At 39.9% G+C, this 20,995-nt stretch overlaps 1 protein-coding gene across 1 annotated transcript; it reads right to left on the bottom strand.

The window, feature by feature from the left end:
* Nucleotides 1-1,255: 1,255 nt before the first annotated feature.
* myo5c (myosin VC) lies at nt 1,256-18,079 on the bottom strand. Its single transcript, XM_037768145.1, has 40 exons — nt 18,053-18,079; nt 17,282-17,392; nt 17,000-17,171; nt 16,761-16,905; nt 16,522-16,678; nt 14,342-14,485; nt 13,995-14,076; nt 13,706-13,813; nt 12,087-12,193; nt 11,718-11,983; nt 11,538-11,619; nt 11,304-11,444; nt 11,089-11,211; nt 10,875-10,958; nt 10,594-10,725; nt 10,379-10,476; nt 10,191-10,277; nt 9,972-10,083; nt 8,898-9,109; nt 8,354-8,519; nt 8,102-8,248; nt 7,233-7,397; nt 6,955-7,048; nt 6,810-6,873; nt 6,430-6,704; nt 6,282-6,345; nt 6,115-6,195; nt 5,813-5,993; nt 5,631-5,724; nt 5,475-5,538; nt 5,222-5,390; nt 4,381-4,465; nt 4,196-4,294; nt 3,917-4,071; nt 3,565-3,654; nt 2,689-2,839; nt 2,312-2,597; nt 2,058-2,232; nt 1,889-1,969; nt 1,256-1,523 (listed from the first exon to the last, which is right to left on the bottom strand). The coding sequence occupies exons 1-40, from the start codon at nt 18,077-18,079 to the stop codon at nt 1,371-1,373; spliced, it is 5,229 nt and encodes a 1,742-aa protein (XP_037624073.1). The 3' UTR covers nt 1,256-1,370.
* Between the last annotated feature and the right edge of the window lie 2,916 nt (nt 18,080-20,995).

A 20,995-nucleotide genomic window follows, 5' to 3' on the forward strand; every position in this document is an offset into this window, starting at 1 on the left:
TTATTGATTCCACTTATACATTTTAACAAGGCCATACTACCACTGACAACACTGAGGTCCTGATTTGTGGATATTTAATTGGCTCATTTTAGTATTTTTAGACTCACTATAATTAAATGTGGCTACTTTTAAGGCAGCAAAATATCAAAGAATTTTTTTTTAAACAGAATTTAGTCCTTGATGTTGGGAAATAACATTTCTAGAGCTGCTGTCTTCAGATGGATTGTTTTGGTTTGACCAACAGCCTAAAACTCACTGCTATTTAGTGTACAATGATATAAAACAGAGAAAAGCAGCAAATCCTCACACTGGAGAAACTGAAACCAGAGAATAGCTGCAGTTTTTGATTGAAAAATTAATGAAGTGATTATTACTAGGGCTGTCAATCGATTAAAATATTTGATCGCATGATTTTCCATAGTTAATGTGATTAATCACACATTTTTTATCTCTTCTAAATGTACCTTAAAGGGAGATTTGTCAAGTATTTAATACTCTTATCAACATGGGAGTGGACAAATGTGCTTGCTTTATGCAAATGTATGTATATATTTATTATTATAAATCAATTAACAACACAAAACAATCTCAAATATTGTCCAGAAACCCTCACAGGTACTGCATTTAGCATAAAAATATGCTCAAATCATAACATGGCAAACTGAAACCCAACAGGCAACAACAGCTGTCAGTGTGTCAGTGTGCTGACTTGACTATGACTTGCCCCAAACTGCATGTGATTATCATAAAGTGGGCATGTCTGTAAAGAGGAGACTCGTGGGTACCCATAGAACCCATTTTCATTCACATATCTTGAGGTCAGAGGTCAAGGGACCCCTTTGAAAATGGCCTTGACAGTTTTTCCTCGCCAAAAATTAGCATACGAGTGGAGCGTTATTGAGCCTCCTTCACGACAACCTAGTATGACATCGTTGGTACCAATGGATTCTTTAGGTTTTCTAGTTTCATATGATGGCAGAATCTTCACTCTAGCTTTAAAACTGAATCCGCTACAACCTAAAAATCACAAGTTGCATTGATGCATTAAAGAAATTAGTGGCGTTAGAAAAAATGTGCATTAACTTTGACAGCTCTAATTATTACAATTACAAAAATAATTGCTGGTTAATTTTCTTAGACTAATAAAATATGAAAATCAAAGAAATTATTATCGAAACTCTTTCCTTTTGGTGGTGGTGCATTGGGAGACATGACCTCTGTATTTAAAAAATCCTGGCCCTGAATGTTAAATACATGGTGTTCATTGTTTATTTAAAGTGTTTACATATTTATATATACAACAAACTGCAGCCATAGGCCGGCGGACTATGAATCAGTCATGAGGAGTGAGAGGTCGAAGGCCGGCTGTGTCAGATCCTGGTGAGGAAACCCAGGTGAAGGCTGCTGGGGACCTGCAGCAGCTCCAGAGCCTGCGAGGACGTGCAGAAAGGAAACATGACCTGGAAACGATAGTCTGAGTCCAGCATCAGCTGTAAGGACCCGTCACGATCCTGTAGTACCGACTGCAACGAGGAGCAGATTGGCATATTTAGTGAAGTGGAAGTATTTCATGACATTACACTGTATTTTAAATTAGAAAAGCTCACTACAGGTGAATAGGATAAACATTTAACTAAAAGATATCACCAGGAAACTTCCCCAGTTCATTACTTACATTCAGACAATTATTTTTTGTATTACAAGTTTTCTGAAATTTTATGTTTAATATGCAAATGAGTGTTTTGGATGTTTTCTTTCCACTAGTCTGAAAGAAGACGTGTTATGGAAGCAAAATATCCCAAAATCTCAAAATTGACAAGTGCATGAAAAACAGTGTGTTGCCTGGGATGTCTTGCCTTAGAATTAGAAAATGAACAATCGAGCTCACCTGAACTTTGCGAACAAATGACGACGTCACCCTTTTCTCAAAATCATCAATGGGAGTGTAGGAGTTCAAAATCTTGACAATCTGCAGATTTGAATGTGAGTTTTGTTTCAGTGTGGAGATGGATTTTTCCAACATCAAAAAAACAGCATGTGTGACTTGAATAAAGTACCTGAACGGGGTTGAGTTCAGTGCATTTCTCAGTGATCTCCTTGGCGTCGTCGTCAGTGGACTTGTTAACTTGCAGCAGCCAGGCGGCCTGAGACAGCGGCCTCAGAGTGTCTATAGCGTTAGAGCTCTGCAGTTCCTTCTCCTTCAGCCATTCCTCCAGGTAACTGATGTTACACCTAAACAAACACAGAAGCTATGAGCTCATTTTTGTTTGTGTAAGAAAATGCTTTTACTCTCGTAAAAACAACCACAGACCTGATCTGCATTCCCTTCCTGCAGGAACACATATCTTTGCGGAGCATGATGTTGTTGAAGGCGGTCGCACCAACGAGAAAGAACATTTGCTTGACGGCCTGTTTGATGAGGCCCTGCTCCATGCCGTGCTGGCTCATGGTGGAGTGGAAGATGCTGAGCTGCTGAACGATGGAGGAGATGGTGTGCGTCTCCGAGTCCTCGTAGATGCTGTTGGAACGCTTCCTGAAGCCCGTCGGCTTCATGCTGGAAATCCCCTGTAAACTCTCGTGCTCCAACATACCGGGTACTGTTGGGTGAGAGAGCAAAGCAGCACATTTTAAGTTGCTTATAAAGGTTCAAAATATGCATGTGATAATGATGAACTAATGATAAAATACCAATTGCAGGAGTGAGGGTCTTCTCCATGACCGAGATAAACTGGTGGTAGATCTGAATGGCCAGGTCGCTGAGAATCTGTCTGTGTTCAGACAAATCAAAATTCTGCAAGCAGTTCTTTTTCTGGCGAGGAGTATTTTGTTTCTGGAACTCCTTTTGTGAACAAAAAGCAAAACAAGAGAATGTGAAAATATGCCTGCTACGGTATATGACGTTATCGACAAAAAACATAATAGTGCAACCAGGGTGAACAAACCCGTTCTCCCTCCCAACTCGTCAAATATCGTCGTTTGCTAAGCGCCCCTCGGCATCAGAAACCGACGCTCGGAGGCACCCTTTGGCAACAGTATGTGACGAACCGGGCTTTCAACTAACTCCAATGTAAACCCACCTGCGGCGTCATGCCAACCGGAGCAAGTAACATAGTATTAATAGCGTGAGAGTCCGCCTAGGGCAGGCGGGAGGGATGGTGTCAAACACAAGACTTTCAATCAGGAGACCGCTGTTTGTGTCCCGTGTGAAACTAAAAGTAACGTTGACATATTTTGTCTTGTTAGTTGTTAGTCACGTGACTCGTTGGTATCGTCAGTCCCGTGAGTCGCTAGTCAGTGAAGTTAACATCAACCACGACCGTTTCCTAACCCTAACTAAGTGGTTGTGTTGCCTAAACCTAACTTCCTGTGAAAATGGAAGTTTCTTTTGAAAGGACATGATGCATGTAACAAGCGTATATTGACACGCCGTCCCTGGTCCGTCCAAAAGTAACACAAGAGAGGTGCCCCGTGCGCCGGACTCCGATGCCGAGCGGCACTGACCAAGCGGCGGTATTTGACAAGTTGGGAGTGAGACTGTGTTGGGTGAACACAGTAAATACAGACCTCCTCTCCGCTGTACTGCTTCAGACAGTTGAGCAGCTGATACGTGTTTGAGAGCCAGAACGACAGCAACTCAAAGTCTTTGTGGTGACTCTGAAATAAAAAAAATGTCATGTTGCTTTCGTCTATTTTCTATTTTTCTAATTCTTTATAGATGTGACATTTTATTTTATTCATGCATGTTTTTTGCACAGCTGTTTTCACATCATCAATAATCACAAAGTGAAATAATAACAGTAAACTAAACTGCCGCCAACATACTGGCTGCCAAATCTTGGATATGAATAATAGATTTTTCATTATTTATCAAATCTACAGATGAGATAAAGGCTAATAGAACGAGAATCAGCCTCACCATGATGACCTTTTTGACAGCACCGATGATCTCATTCATTAGAGACTTGAGTTTGACTTCATCGTTCAGGTAGTCAGCGTGGCGGACGCACATGAAGAGGATGTAAGCTGGCAGACCGGGGATCACGTTGACCACCACGCCTTTGGGCTTCAGGTCTGTGAGTAGAATATAGCAAGTTAGTTCTCATATATTCCTGCTCAAGCTCAGCATACACATAGAGTAAGGCAGACAACGTCACAAAATGAATGTTTAATATAAAATAATGCAGAGGAATAATACCCAGAATGATGTTTTGAATGAGCCTGGGTTCGTCCTCTCTCTTGTACTCCAACATGCCGAGGTAATCTTTGGGAATGGCGGGCGCAGGCGTTTGCTTTGCTGTGTGAGAAACATCAGAGTGATGAACATGGAGAAGGTGAATTCATTTTATTATCACAATGTGCATGTACAAGCCAAAGAGTTACCTTGCTGTGATGTTTCAAGACTCTTTATTTGAGTCTGGAGTTTCCTTATTAATCTGTCTCTCTGGTCGAGCTGCTCTTCAAAGTCCTGAAAGAAAAGCAGAATTTGTTTTCATACAGACAAGACGGGCATTCACACACTCGTACCGAGTCAGTGTTCTAGCTCAGTCAGTAGGTAGAGCACAAAGTTAAACAATGTGGTAATCTAAGATTTCATACTTATGCATAACTCTAATATTCATGTATGTGTGCCCTGTGTCTGACTATGCTTTTGGTGTTTGCGTTTGCCGTGACCATACAAGTTGTAACACTGTGCATCATATTCGATCCTTTTTGGGAGTCCATAAATTTACTTCAGTTTTGGCCGTTAGTGGAGATATGGGATGGGAACAGAGACTCACAAAAATATATTTAATTGGGACTCCGGAGGACAGACTTTGTTGTGTGTGAGGTAGGTTAAAATTGAGAATGACGTTCATTTTTTGTTTTACTGTCCTGTCTACGAGGACATAAGGGATGTACTTTTAGTCAAAGGGCCTCCATTTGTGTTGATTTCTTTTGGCTGGATGAAAATGAAAAACTTGAGTTGTGCCTCAGGAAGGCAACCTTTTTTGTAGTGGATGTTATTTAGCAAGCTTGGGAGAGAAGGCAGAGGATTTTGTTTAAGACTGTGCGGTAAAATAACCTGTAATTTTGTAATTTAATGAAATGTTATGAAATGTTTGACCACTGCAACTGTATTTTTGGTGTCTTATAAACCCATGAGGGTTTGCGGGCATGACACGAAAACAAAGAATTCAATCCATCAAAATGAATCATACCGTAACCCTCTATATCCACACACCATATTCTCAGCAGTTAACCGTGAAGTCTCCTCTCTCAGTTTGATCTTGGCCTCACTCTCCATCAGCAGCTGTCTCTTCAAGTGATCCTTCTCCTCTCCCAGCTCCTCAACTGTGCCTTCAAGCTCCCCCTTCAACTCCTCCAGCTCTTCAGCTTTCTGTTCAAAGTGCCTAAAAAGTAACAAAAATCAGACCGACCCAGAAATGGCCATCACTTCTTTAATCAAGAAACGGACTCCGATCTGAATATTTTACCTGCGTTGTGAGTTCTCTTCTTTAATCTTCTTTTGAAGGATGTTAGTGATCTCCTCAGTTTTTTCTTTCGGATGACATGAACAAAAGAACAAGTGAAATATGAATCTGCAAATAAGCTTCATAGTGAAATAGTTGGGGGAAAAAACTCAGATCTACCTGCTAGTTCTCTGCTCTGCTCCTCTACGTGGGCCTCCAATTCTTGTTTTTGTCTCTGCAGCTCTGAAGCCTGCAGTTTAAGCTCCGGTATAACCTGTGGATCACATGAAATACAGGAAATCATGGTATGTTCTTCACCTTATCTCTCCAAAGACAGATAGATCAATAATGCAACAACGCACCGAGTTGTCGCTGCTGAGCCGTGACACTTCTTGGCGAATATTCTCGTTGACATTACTTTTCTCCTGAAACAGGTTTTGCAACTTGCTGTTCTCATTTTGAAGATGGTCAACTTTCAGGTTCAAGCCCTCCACTTGGGTCTCGTAGCTTTCCTTCTGCTCCCTCTGGCGGTTTTCCAGTATTCTGCCGTCAAAGGTGGAACCATGTCAAACCGGATCAAGAGTAAACATGTTTGTCACACAGGTACAAAACTGGATAACACTCATATTAAGTGAAAAATGGATTGTCGGTAAAAAAAATAGACCTGGTCGCTTTCTGTAAGCCGTCAAAGGCTGCCAGCAAATCTTCTACTTCAAAAATCTTCTCAGAGTCGTCTGTAGTTAGCCTTCAGAGAAACAACGTGTGAAATTAAATGCCTAAATGAGATATGGAACAACTATGTGAGAACAATATCTAAAATATTTGGATTACCCCAAAAGAACCTCCTCTTCAACAACACCACCAAGAAGTTGTCTCGTAATATCGTTCATCTTAGCTGCAGAAAGATATCAGCAGAATATTATCTTTATTTCTGTATAACGACGTATCACTTTCAAGGTATATAAGTAAAAGTCTGTACCTCTTGCTTGTTCCGACTGCTGCTTCATCTTTCGGTCCATGTTATTTCTCTGGTTTTGCATGTTGTTGAGATCTCTGCGTAGCTCGGGAATGATCTTGACATGTTTGGTGAGCTGGACAACCTGTTCCTGCAGGTCGGAGTTCACTTGTCCCACCTCCTCGATCTTCCTCAACAGACTGACTCTCTCCTCTTTCAATCTCTTAATCTCCTCTTTCAGAGCTTCCACCTCCTTCTTGTGGTCCTGTGTCTGGATCTCCGTGTTGTTCTCTGCAATTCTGCCAAGAAACATCTCATCAACTAACTGAGTAAACTGAACAAGCTGCTTTTGCTAAACAAATATTTACTGTAGAGAAGGTAGGTTGCGCATTTTCGTTACTTACTTTCTAAACCTTGCTTCATATTCTTTCTCTTCCTGAAGGTTCCTCTTTATTTGATCAAAGCTCTCTGTAAGAGTTTAAAACCAGTCACGAATTTGGTCCAAATTACAGCAAGAGTGGTATATACAGGAATCTTGACTCCTATTACCTTTGGCCTCTTTGGTGGAAGCTTCAAACTTTTCCTCCAAGTTCTGCTTTTCAAGGTTAAGTGCCTCTATTTCCTTTTGAAGCTGTGCTGTTGTCTGGAGCAAGAATAAAAATGTGTTTTTTAAAGGGCTCATAAAGTCTGCTTCATAAGCGAACAATAAGCTGCAAAGACACAAACCTTTGTATTAAAGGGGACATATTATGTTCATCACAAGCACTGAAAAAGTGAGTTTTTTTTTATGATATGATAATATTTAAAGCATCCATTTCAAGACTGACCAGACTAGCCTCTTCTTTCGTTTTCTTCTCTCGTGCCTCCGAAGACGTCTTCTGGTGGGTTGATTTTTCCAGCTGTGCCTCCAGACCCTGAAGCTTGTCCATGGTTTGAGAGTGTGAGTTGGCCAAGCTCGACAGTCTTTCCATCAATCCACGGTTCTCTTTGTTCTGTAAGGATACAGGGATTCAGTTACATCCTCTACATGAAAACCACAGCTGAAGCAACCTCAGAAGCATGTTAACCAGTGGGCACCTCCTGGTCTGAGAAGTGAAGCCAATGTGGAAGTGCCTTAAACCTGCATTCTTTCTAATAGCCAGCAGGGGGCGACTCCTCTGGTTGCAAAAAGAAGTCTGATTGTATAGAAGTCTATGAGAAAATGACCCTACTTCTCACTTGATTTATTACCTCAGTAAACATTGTAAACATGAGTTTATGGTCTCAATCAATAGCTTCAAGTCTTCTTCAATAGAGCATGATGTTCATTTAGTAAATTATGGTCCCATTTAGAGTCAAATAGACCATAAAGCAGGAGATGCTTTAGGGCGGGGCTACCTTGTGATTGACAGGTCGCTACCACGGCGTTGTCCGGTCATGGTGGTAAGGGGATTGGTTTCTACCTGTTTTTCGTAGAACTTTAACCCTTTCACAGTGTGTTTTCAGTTCATGAAAGTTAATTATAATCTTTGGTTGCCTAAAAATGTCTTATTCAGCATTTGGTTGTACTTAGCTCCACCCTCTCGTGTCACTTCTGGTTGCAAAAAAACAAGATGGCGAACTCAAGGTTTCGAAATGGTGGTCCACGAACCAATGGGTGACGTCCGGGTGACTACGTCCACCTCTATACATACAATATACATTCTATGATCTTTACCCTTTCTTCAATTTTCTTCCTGAGCTGTTGCACCCTGAAGGAGAGCTGAACATTGAGCACCAGCCGACGCATGGTTTGAAAACGCCGCCGTGCCAGCCACGCTCTGGCGTACTTTTGTAGAATCAGGGCCTTCTGCTCCTCCATCATCTGAGAATTAACAAAAAGACAGCAGGACATGAATCACATGTGGTTACATTTTGTAATTTCATCATACTAAATGATACAAATGATTAATTAATCAACCTTACAGACCTTCTTGTACCGTTTACGGGCCATCCAACCTCGCGTGAAGGCCTGGATGGTGATGGAGGCCAGACGGACTATCAGGAAGATCTGTCTCATGCGGTAACCTTTCCAGTATCTCTGGATCACCAGTGCTGCCCAGCCCTGCTTCAGTGCTGCAGCAGTCACTGTTTTACTGCAAAACAAAGCAAATAGGCGTACATGTCAGAACCCTAATACAGGGTTCCCACTCTTTTCTAGAGATCATTTTCCGGGACATTTTCAGTGATGATCTAGTTGTTATGACAGACAGGGATCACGCCATACAGTAATATGTTCCTCACTGTGAAAGTCTGATTTAAAAGACGTGCTGTCTATGGCTATAACTTATAATAATTTTCCAGGACAACACAAGATTTTTCAGGACATTTGACTTGTTCTCTCATTTTCCATGTGTTTTAAATGACTGGAAAATTGGTCAAGTGTTTTCCAGGTTTTCCAGGACATGTGGGAACCCTGTAACAGACACAACAAATGATGCAGGACAACAAAACTGTGAGTAAACGCCTCTAACCGGATTGTCCTCTTTCCACGGATGTACAGTTGGAGGATGATGGCTGCCTCTCTCATGCGCAGGTACTTCCTCCTCTGGCTCCACCCGCGGACGTGTTTCTGGATGGTCACGCAGGCTCCTCTCAGTCGATCCAGACGCAGCTTCTCCAGATAAGCTACCTGACCGGCTCGGAAGAAGATCTTGGTCCGACCAAACTTGTACTGGTTGGGGTCCTAGAGATCGAGCCATGAGGACAAAGTTATACATAAACATGCAGTGCACAGTAATGCATGATGTTGTATTTAAAATAGGGTTGTCTTAGTTAACGCAATAATAACGCGTTAACACAAATTTGTTTTAACTAGCCACTAATTTCTTAAACGCACCTTGCAAATTTTAGGTGGTTGCAGGCTCAGTTTTAAAGCTAGAGTGAAGATACTGGTATTTTATGAAACTAAAACACCTAAGAAATCCTTTGGTACCAACCATGTCATAATAGCTTGTCGCAAAGGAGGCTAAATAATGCTCCAAACTTACGCTACATTTTGGCGAGGAAAGACTGGCATGGCCATTTTCAAAGGGTTCCCTTGACCTCTGCCCTCAAGATATGTGAATGAAAATGGGTTCTATGGGCACCCACGAGTCTCCCCTTTACAGACATGCCCACTTTATGATAATCACATGCAGTTTGAGGCAAGTCATAGTCAAGTCAGCACACTGACACACTGACAGCTGTTGTTGCCTGTTGGGCTTCAGTTTGCCATGTTATGATTTGAGCATATTTTTTATACTAAATGCAGTACCTGTGAGGGCTTCTGGGCAATATTTGTCATTGTTTTGTGTTTTTAATTGATTTCCAATAATATAATATATACATACATTTGCATAAAGCAAGCATATTTGCCCACTCCCATGTTGATAAGAGTATTAAATATTTGACAGATCTCCCTTTAAGGTACATTTTGAACAGATAAAAAATGTGTGATTAATTGTGATTAATTGTGATTAACTATGGACAATCATGATATTAATCGTGATTAAATATTTGAATCAATTGAGCGTCCCAATTTAAAGGAAACAAAATATGCGTCTAACCTGAATCAACCTCTGCAGCACGTTCTTGCAGGTCTGTTTCTTGTCACTGAGGTCTGCCTCCTGGTGTGACATTAGGATACAGTATCGGCTGTAAAACTCAATGTATGTCCACCTGCAAACAAAGCAACATGCTTGCCATTATAACGTGTGCACAAGGACATTTTTGGTGCTGATATAGAACCGTGTATAAATATATATATATATAAAATAGGGAATGACCTGGACGGATAGCTCTGTGCACTGATACGAATAGTTTCAAGGACTCCACAGGCTCGCAGCTGCTGCACCACCCTCCTGGAGTCATATCTAAAAAAACAAGCAAACACTCACTGAAACCACAGACACAAATATCAATGATTCAGGCGAACAAAAAGTGGATTGTGTCAAACGGTTTCATCAGTACTCACTCAAATGGGAGCTTTTCATCATTGGGCTTAATGCAGCGTACATAGTGAGGGGTGGTAGCATTCAGTGTTTCCATCAGTAGAGAGAGGGAGCTGCAGAACTACATTCAACCACAACGTTTAAGAGTTACATTTTTATTCTGTACACCATGGTAAATACAGAATATTATGGAGACTTCAGTGAGGGAGTCTAATCTCCAGTGAGCAAACATTCTCACCTTATCTCCCACTGAGGTTCTCAGCTGTTTATTGGTTGGTTTCACTCCAGGTCTGGCGGGCCTCACTTTTACACCTTTACTGTTCCCACTGCTTTGCTTCTCCTCTTGGAAAAAGTTGGCCAGAAAAGGAAACTGATAAAAGCAGGAGAAATGTGTTAAAATGAGAAAAACAATGCTGCATGGGTTGGCTTTAATGATACAGACACTTTGATTTGTTTTTATCCATTATTTTCATTTCATGAAAAATGAAAAGCCAAAATAAAAACAGGGCCTTTGATTACCTTACTGACTCTCAAAATGTCAACCAGTTCTTCATAGAGAGCGTCTCTGTTCTTTTCAAGAAAACCTCTGCATTGATATTCCACCTGTTAATGTTAAAAGACTCACATAGTTTACAAAAGGGAATCCAAAAGCATTAATAGTTTAAAATAGTAGGAGTAACTTTTGTGCTACATTATGCAGGAAATGGGTTTCTAAAGGGTCACCAGACTGCACCTTGTCTGCAAAGTGTTGAATCACAAACGCCTCATTTGATAACCTGGGCTTCTCAAACAGAGGATTGGCATCAAGGTAGCTGAACAGCTTTTGCAGCCAACTTTGATCAGTTCCCTGAGGAAACTAAAGTACAAAAAGACAAAATATGTATAGGAGGCACAGCAACAACAAAATAGAGTTGAAGATGTTAATGTAAAAGTTGACATCAAAATTACCAAACACTCTTCATCAAGCAAGTCAAGGATCCCCATCTTTGCTTCAATCAGGTCAATGACCGGCTGGTTGTCATAGAAATCTATCAACGTCCATGGGATGTCCTCTTTCATGTACTCCTCTTGCTCCAGCTTGAACACATGCTGGTTGACAATAAGAAAGACAAGAGAATAAATAACCATCTGGGCCGATAGAGGTTTGTGTTTTGTAATGATTTGGACGGTGTTGAAGCGTACCAAGTTAAATTGCTGTTGAAGCTTCTCATTTGCGTAGTTGATACAAAACTGCTCAAAGCTGTTGATGTCAAACGTTTCAAAGCTGAGGACAAAAGGACACAAAGATCACATCAGATATAGCGGCTAAAGAGACCTGAATCATCAAGCAGCTGAAGAAAAAACATGTTGTATCTGTGTTACCCATAAATGTCCAGAACGCCAATGAAAGCGTGTTGCTTTCCTGGAACCTGTAGTGCCGTGTTTATCCTCTTAATAATAGAGTCAAACAGATGGGCATAGATCTGCTTGGCGAGGGCATCTCTGGCGTTTACTGCCCGCTCTTTCGGCACCGGCTTCACCACCGTCTCCGCCACCAGAACGATCCTCCGATGGCACAGCCAACGCGCCAACTCCTCTGCGCTGACGCTCAGCAACTCACAGAAGACTGCCAGGTGTGGATCACCGGGCTGCAAGATATGCAAATCAAGTTTTATACTGAACCAGGTAATTGTTTTAAGATCTAACCTCGCAAACAAAAAGCAATTTAAGGCTCGGAGTGTTGAGACTCACGGGAACTGATGATTTGCCATCTCCGGAGTTTACGATTTTCACATTTCCCAAATGTAGAATGGCTGCCAAAACTTTAAACGCATCTGACTGAAAGTCCTCCTTCAACCCTGGAGAGGCAGAGAGAGGAAGGTCACATTGTACATACATGTCTAATGTGTACTTTTTCTCAAACTGAGCTGCCTATGGATGCAAAATGAATTTCAGTGCAAACTGACAATAAAGTTGTATCGTATCGTATCGTATTGTATAAAACAGCTGTTCTCAACCCCTGGGCCGGGGCCCACTGGTGGGCCTCAGAGCGCCACCTAGTGGGCCGCGGAGGTACTGACAAATGGTTGGCGGGTTTTAAAACTAGAGGAAGGATACTTGAATGATATGAAACTAAAAATCCTAAGGAATCTATTGGTCCCAACCATGCCATATTAGCTTAGCATACTAAACTTACACTCAATTTTGGCGAGGAAAAACTGGCATGGCCATTTTCAAAGGGGTCCCTTGACCTCTGACCTCAAGATATGTGAATGAAAATGGGTTCTATGGGTACCCAGAGTCTCCCCTTTACAGACATATATGTCACAGATGCAGTAACACAAAATGGAGCGGTTTTTTTTTTAAACAAAAAGTGATGTTAGAGACAACCATGCACCAGGAAATATGCCCCTGAATAGTTTGGATTCATAAAGGCAGGGAGTGATGGGTGAGGGTAAGCTGAATATTTATGTGGGTCATTACATTTGACGGTGGCCTAACACATATTTATAGCCCAGTTTGTCATTTATTTGGGAAGGTGGTCCTCGGAATTATTTTGACAATCAGACGTGGGCCTCAAGTTACAAAAGGTTGAGAACCCCTGGTATATATTTGGGGTGGGAAAGCTGGACCCCTTTGCCCAGAGGTGAAAATTATTAAATAAAATAAAATAATAAGGTCAATATTGGGCTGGTTGGACGGAGATATTAAACTGAAGTAAAAAAAAAAGAAGAATTCTCCACCAATCAACATTGGACTACCTCCTACAGGTCTGGGAGCGATCCCGAATGGGAAGCTTAACAGTTGACCAATGCCCTCCTACGGGTCTGGGGGTGGCCCACTGTGACAACTCCCACAATAACGGCCACGTCCTTTTTTGTTTAGTTTTTCTCTCCTTTTTCTTTTTACAACAAAATCCTGGTGGACCCTGTTGTCCAGCCTTCTACCGCGTCCCTGCACCTACCCTTTGCCCCCACACCCTCCGGCATGCTGGCCAGGGGCCTCCCACAAGAAAAAAGGAAAAGAAAAATGAAAATCACCCACATCCTCCGTTTTCATCATTACTACTTATCATTATTCGTTATCCTCACTACCTTGTCTCTTTTCCCTGTTTTCTTTAGCATTACTCATTAGCCAATAGGATCCTTGTTGCAAGCATACCTCACCTAATCCTCCATGTCACATCACAAACACTGGCAAAACCTCAACTTCCCAGTTCAATATAAACTATTCCAGTGTACTGTACTTTTCTTAATGTCCTAATGTCTGTATGTTTTAACACTGTCTTATGTTCTTTGTAATGTTATATTGCATTAGAAGAAAAAGTCACACTAAAAGCAAGTTACAGTCTCAGATTAAGTGTTTTTTACCCAACAGTGAGAAGGTCCGTCGAGTCTCCTCCATGTCTTTCTTGTCATCTACACCCTCAATAGTGATCTCGTTGCCCATGCAGGTGTACCGGAACTTATCTGCACTCACTGCAGACCACAGGAATATATAATCAGACACTCTTACAAAATAATAATCCCACAATAAATATGTGTATGATTGTAAGACTTAGGTGTGTGTGTTCTAAGTGAATCAGATTAACAGCAGCAGTGGAACAGCGGCTGCTCTGCCTCAAACTTGCAGAATAAACCTTCAGTACACAAAACTCACACAGTCTCAGATTCTTGAACTCCGGCAGCTGAGCACAGGAACACATCTGGTAGAATATGTGATAGTTTCGCTCGTTGTCTGCCTGAATAAAACAAGAGTATCATTGGTATTAGGGCTGTCCTCGAACAAAGAAATTCTTAGTTAACTAACACTCATACGATTAAGTCGACTAATCAATGAAAATATATATTTTTTTTTTAAATGACTGATTGATTAAAGAAACTTTAGTCGACTAAGACCACAACAACTGATTAGTCGACTAATCAACTAAGAGGGGACAACTGTAATTGTTATGGATCAGATATAAGAGACAAATAACACAACAACCCCTTCATCTCATACACTACCTGAAAAACGACTCTGGATTTCTCTAAGAGATAGGTCCTCATGTTTGCTCCGATGATCCGGTACCTCTTGTCAAAGCTGATCTCTGTGTATTTCCCAAAGCGGCTGCTGTTGTCGTTCCTGGTGGTCTTTGCGTTTCCAATTGCCTGAGAGGAAATCACCTCAGCTCATCAGGTCTCTTTTCAAGTTATCACATAGATAGAAGTTGTTTTGATTAATGCATTATATTAGTTTAATGTTGTCACAGCAGTGAAACGTGGACCATTTAGTGGAGAGAAAAGTGATGTGTTGCCTTGTGAGAGGTGGGACCAAGTCATTGTTTTTCCAAGTCAAAAGTAAATCTCAAGTATTTGCTCTCTAGACCTCAGTCAAGGCTGACAAGTGCCAAGTCCCTAAACTTTGAGTTTTGAGTCCTAAACAAATCATAATTAGGGCTGGGAGATATGGAGAAATTAAAATATCACAATACTTTTGACCAAATACCTCGATATCGATATTGAGACGGTTTTGTAGGGTTGACTATTGGTGCTTTCACAAAATATTTACATAAAGAGATTAATGATATATAGAATATCAGTAATGTGGAGATAATGACTAAGTTGGTAAAGGCAAATAATAGAACAGCTAGAACAGTCTGGTAAATTCAGAAAATTACATCAATACATCCCTTTAATGCACTGTAATGCAGCCTTTAAAACCAGGAAGAGACAACATTTATACCATATTACGATATTACAATATCCAAAATCTAAGACAATACCTAGTCTCGTATCACGATATCGATATAATATCAATATATTGCCCAGTTCTAGTCATAATGCGTTTTAAAATTTGTTAAAAAAAAGTGCAACTGAACTTAATCATAAAAAAAAAGATGAAGAAAAGTTTCGACCTGCTGGGATGAATTGTGTTAACGTTAGTTGATTCAGGAAATTAATTGATTTGTGGCATACTTTTTAAATAACATACTTTTAATCGTTGGACTTGGGGGAAGGTACTAAGTATTTTCAAGTCAAAAGGCTTGAATCCAAGTGAAGTCACGAGCCACTGGTGTTAAAGTTCAAGTTAAATTGCAAGTCTCTTTTGATTTTGTCAAGACAAGTCTAAAGTGATGAAATGTGTGACTCGAGTCCACACCACTGTTGTGAGCTCTGTAGGGGATCCAGCAGCGCTGTAGAACTCGAGACCGGACTTAAGACACCTTTTGGAAGGTCTCAATCTCAAACCACTTTTTTACTCTGCCTTGTCTGCACATCTTTTTCATGATGAGATTTTATTTCAAGACTGGTCAAGACCACAACTGCGGTGATGTCAATAAATTGCCTGTTTATTGTGTGATTTATTTGTTAACATCATTACTGTGATTGCTCATAGAAAACAAAGGAACATTCCCACCATAAAATTCACCTCTGCGATGCCTTTTGATTATTTTATCAAGACTTTTCTCATGGTACATTTATACATACACATATGTACAGTAGTGGTGCAACGGTTCAACAAGCCCACGGTTTCGGTTTGTTCTTCTCATTAGAGAGAAGAAAAACATAACCATTTCTAATGTGTTTGAACTCTAAGATACATAAATAGATTTATTGATAATGATGAATCATATTTCTATATTATAGTAATGAATTATATTTCTATATTATATGAAGCCAAAACAATGATTTCATACATGAAATAAGGCGAGCTACGTAATGGTCAAGTAGGCCAATGTTCAGATAATTGCTTCTTCTATGTCTCTGGCACCTCATCAAATAATTATCGGGCCTGTATTTAATAGTGGTGCAATGGTTCAACAAGTCCATGGTTCGGTTTGTACATCAATGAATGGTTTGTTTTTTTACTGTAATCTACAGTATATATGTCAACAGAAGAGGTGTATGAAGAGGAATCTTAATTTTTTTTCGGTGGAAGTTATTATGGGTATGTGGATTTCTTAGATAAATTTGAAGGGTGCATATATGGTTTGCATCTTCCACATTGTGTCATGCAGTGTGGGACTCGCACTGATCTGGTCTTGGGCTTGACTCAGTCTCGCCCTGCCTTGGTCTTGGGCTTGACTTGGTCTTAACCCCTGAAAGTCTTGATCCTGTCTCTGTCTCAATAGACTCCTGTCTTGGTCATGACTTGGTCTTGGTTTAGGTGGTCTTTATAACACTGGGGTCCAGTAAAATCATACCTCTGTTATTGGATTGGATGCCAGGACTTTGTCTTCAACTCGAGTCTTACTTCCAGATTTGCTTACAACAGCAAAGTACCTCATAGCGTATCGAGCAGACACGGTTTTCCCGGCTCCAGACTCCCCACTGACGATGATAGACTGGTTCTTGTGGTTTCTGAGAAGAAAAAAAAAATACACAGTTATAACTAGACTGTCTATTCTACTTTCTTCATGTGATAATTTCAGCTCTTATTTACCTGGCCATCTGTTTGTAAGCCTCCTCTGCCACTGCAAATATATGAGGGTCCATGTCTCCCATGTTCTGGCCTGAGTAGGCATGAATGATTGCATCTCCATAGACATGAAGCTGTTTGTATGGATTTACAGCCACCAGTATAATACCTGGAAATGAGGAAACAGCACGGGCTGAGCACAAACTGCCAACAACCTACACTTCAGATACAGTTTGACAGTCAAAGATTTGTTTCAGCAATACCACAATAGGTGTAGATGATCCTGGACTCCACAAATCGCACTTTGAGATTGTGCAGGACTGCAGGTTCATGCAGGTAGCTGAGAGCAGTGAGGTCGTTCTCCCCCACCAAGATGTCCGGGTTACGAAGGGGAGGGAGTTGTGGTTTTGCCGGGTCAACAGGGTGGTAGTGCTCCTGTACATTGACAGGTTATGTAAAAGAGGCAGGTCAGCTGTTACCTTTTCACCATCATAAATCCATTGCAGTTGCACGTGAAGTGTTTTTATTGGTCACGTTTTACTCACAGTGCCATCTTCAAGAAGCAATTCAAGAACATTATCCCCAAGATGAAAGTCTCTCAAAATATCGGCTGATTTCCACACATGTTCTGCATCTGGTATCCACACTCTGTTGTACTAAGGGAGAAGATTTCAATTCATCAGTGCTTACTATAGTTATTAAAACATATAACTCTGTAAATGTAATGTTATTCTCTGCGTGAACATGTTCTTAATAAACTATGAGGACCTTAATTTATTTCTCATTTAACAGCAAGTCATTATAGTTCATAACTATATATCTATATACATTCACATGTCAGCACTAAATTCTCTTTTTGCTGCTGCAATCTACAGTATATATCCTTTTTATATGTATACATGTTACTACTGCTTCTACTGCTTTTAACTGTGTGTCTTTTTTCCAACATTAAAACTGCATGCCTTGTTTTTTGTTTCTGTGTTTGATGTATTTTAGGAAGCCTTTTGTAAAACCTTGGCCAGCAAAATATCCTTTTGGCTAATTCTGGTATTTTTATACCATGTGTAGCCTATTTATTAATTTGAACTGTCCCTTCTCAAATAAACTAAACTGAAAAAAATCTATATTAACAAGTCATAAAGATTCACATTTAAAAAGTTGAATGAACAGTTGAGCATTTAGACTTTAATCCAGCCTCCTCTACATCCCTGAAACATGCCTGAGCTCTGACAAAGTCTCCATATGTTTCTATAAAACAACATTTTTATTATCTCTATTGTTAAAGTAAAAACAAAAACATGGCTCTTTTCTCTTACCTCAGTGTACAGCTCCAACAAAGCCATGTTTATGCATTCTTGTTTTAACTTCTCTTGTCAGTATATTTGTTTGTCAGCTGTTCTATCACTGTACTTTCCAGGTTACCAACGACTTTCCTCCCTGCCCCTCACAGCTATGACAAGAATCAGAGTCAAGAAAGACAACATTACATCCATTTTCCGGTTGTAATTTTCAAAATAAAACTCACTGAATTCATTCAAAATTTCCCTTAATTTGAAATAGACTTGAACCAATATTTCACCATATGCATTAACCTCTAAACTACAACCAAAGTGTATAACTGGTTAATGTGTGCTTCAATGTCATGTATAGCCTGTGTTTTTCTAATGTTATGTATTCATTATTTATGCTTTACATTTGAATTCTGGTCTTGACTCATTCCTGATAGGACTATGAATCTCTTCTTACGTTTAAATATATGTTGTTACCATTATTATCAATACTGATCTGTGAAGCACGGGGTCCCAAGACAAATCTGATGGCGTCTGAGGTTTCACAAAGAAGATAAGACGGGATGAGAAAGAAAGAAAAAAAAAAAAATATATATATATATATATATATATATACAGTATATGAGGGCTGACCTGAATGTTTCGAAGCTTCGACCATTGCCATGGTATTCGACCTCCCAATCACTATTCGAATGCTTCATTTTTTTGATAGATATATAAATATGTAATAATGTATTAATCCCAAAAGCCCATGAAATTAATTACAAAATTAATTATTATTAGTTATTCTCATACGGACATAGCTGTTTGTTGTGTGTAGAGGTGCATGTGTGTAGAGTAGTACGGCAGCAGCACTGAAACGGGTGAGATGGAGAGACATTGCCTAGAGAAGAACATGTCAGCCTGCTACGCCACGAAGCTTCGAATATTTCTAAAAAGCTTCGAAGCCCAAAAAATGGTATTCGGGCCAGCCCTAATATACAGTACATATATATATATAAAAATATATATATATATATACAGTATATATATATATATACTGTATATATATACAGTATATACATAAATTCATATATATACGTATGTGTGTGTGTGTGTGTGCGCGTGCCTGCGTGCGTGTATATATATGTATCATTTATAACACTTTTAATTTCTTACTTTTTTTCTGTAGAAATACTGGACACTCATCTCTTCAGGCCTCTGAAAATCTTACAAATTATACAATCTAGAAATTCTTTGACTGAACTGCTCATAACTTCCGTCCAAAGACCATAACAACCTATAATGTGAGATTACAAGTAGACATTACTGAATTTTGAGGTCACAAGCCAAAAAGGTTAGAAACCAGTGCTGTGTAGAATCATCCCATGATAAAAGTGACAAACCTGATGCTTTTATTCTGAAGGTCTCGTCGCTCATCCACCACCAGGTGTGTCTTGTCCTGGTTGGCTTGTCGCTGCTCACCTGCTGCGGACTTTGACTGTCTGACTCCGCCCTCCCGTCTTGTGACAGCGGCTTGACAGAGTGGGTGTGCTCGTTTGATCAGGATTCTGACAACAAAAGAAACCGGATACAGACCACAGTCAGCTCATCATATGTGTGAACGCATTTCAACCACTGCTCTACCACTAGTTGTTCAGCAAAAAAAAATATAATAAAAAATAATAAAGTAAATATTTCACAATATCACTGCACTTGCAAAATTGAGAAAACGGTGGGAGTACCAGTGTTACAGAAAGACTTCTACAAGGAAATGCATTATCACATTCCTGATGTGCACAGCTGAGACGCTTCAGACACATCAATCAGTTATTAACCTTTCAAGCATTTCCGTGTGTTAAGCATTTGCAAATACAGAACAATGATGAACATGGATGATAAAACATAACATGCTCTTGTCGCACAGCATGGTGAGCATGTCAGGTCCAGATATCACTTTTAGACTTGAAGGCAATATAGTTACATCAGTCCAGTACATGTACATTTCTAAATCCTAAATACCCCCAAACTTTTCCATGTTAAGGACTCCAACCTACAGCTCTTCTCCCAAATAGATGAGGATTAGAGTGCAGTCCCTGTTTAAATATATTTGTTCCATGAAGGATATCTGTTGCTAAATACAATCTAGACCTTATTACATGCTAAAAATGAATCATTACAACAAGAGTGTCCGTGTCAAGACAGAGAATACTAAAACATGATTAAAAACATTAAAAAATGTGATAGGGTAGCACATCCCCATTTTGTTTCGGCACCGTGACATGTAAGTGTATGTCTACGTGAGCCAATTAAACAAGTGAAATGCTAGTAATTTGTCCTCTTTGATTTTTGTGCTTTTGATGATGTGCTACCCCATAACATTTTTATGCTTATTGGATTTTGGGTCTAGCACTCAACCGTGAAACCCGTTGTTGAAGCACCACCTCCTTTACCAAACATAATTAAAATATTCTACATTTTCTTTGGGACTCCCCGGTGGTTCCACTTTGAAAACAAAACACTGAGCTAGAGATCCATGTCATGAGGTAGTGAAACTCTTTGTGTGGTATTTTTGAGCATTTCAAACCATCTTACTGCAAAAGCCAGCCTTTAATATGACCAACAACATTAAAACCGGTTAAATACAAACTTGAATCATTCTCTGTTCCTGTACGGACATAAATACCATCACCATAGCAGGTGCAGAAATAAAAACCAAATTTCATCTTGAGACATTTTAAACATTTAAATCAGTTGCACATTATTATTTTAACATAGCTCAAGGTTGTTCTTTTTTTAAACATTTGTCCATGGAAACACACAAATTCATAGTTACCAGGATATTTATCCATTCCAATAATCACACACTGTGAAAAGTCAAATTATATTGGAAGAAACTATACTGATGAATTCACAAAATACTATCAACACCTGTATCGGCAATACATGTGTTATATATATAGGTGTGGAAATAGATGACCTTTAAAATAC

Source organism: Sebastes umbrosus, chromosome 4 (genome assembly GCF_015220745.1).
Source record: "Sebastes umbrosus isolate fSebUmb1 chromosome 4, fSebUmb1.pri, whole genome shotgun sequence".
NCBI classification, from domain to species: Eukaryota; Metazoa; Chordata; class Actinopteri; order Perciformes; family Sebastidae; genus Sebastes; species Sebastes umbrosus.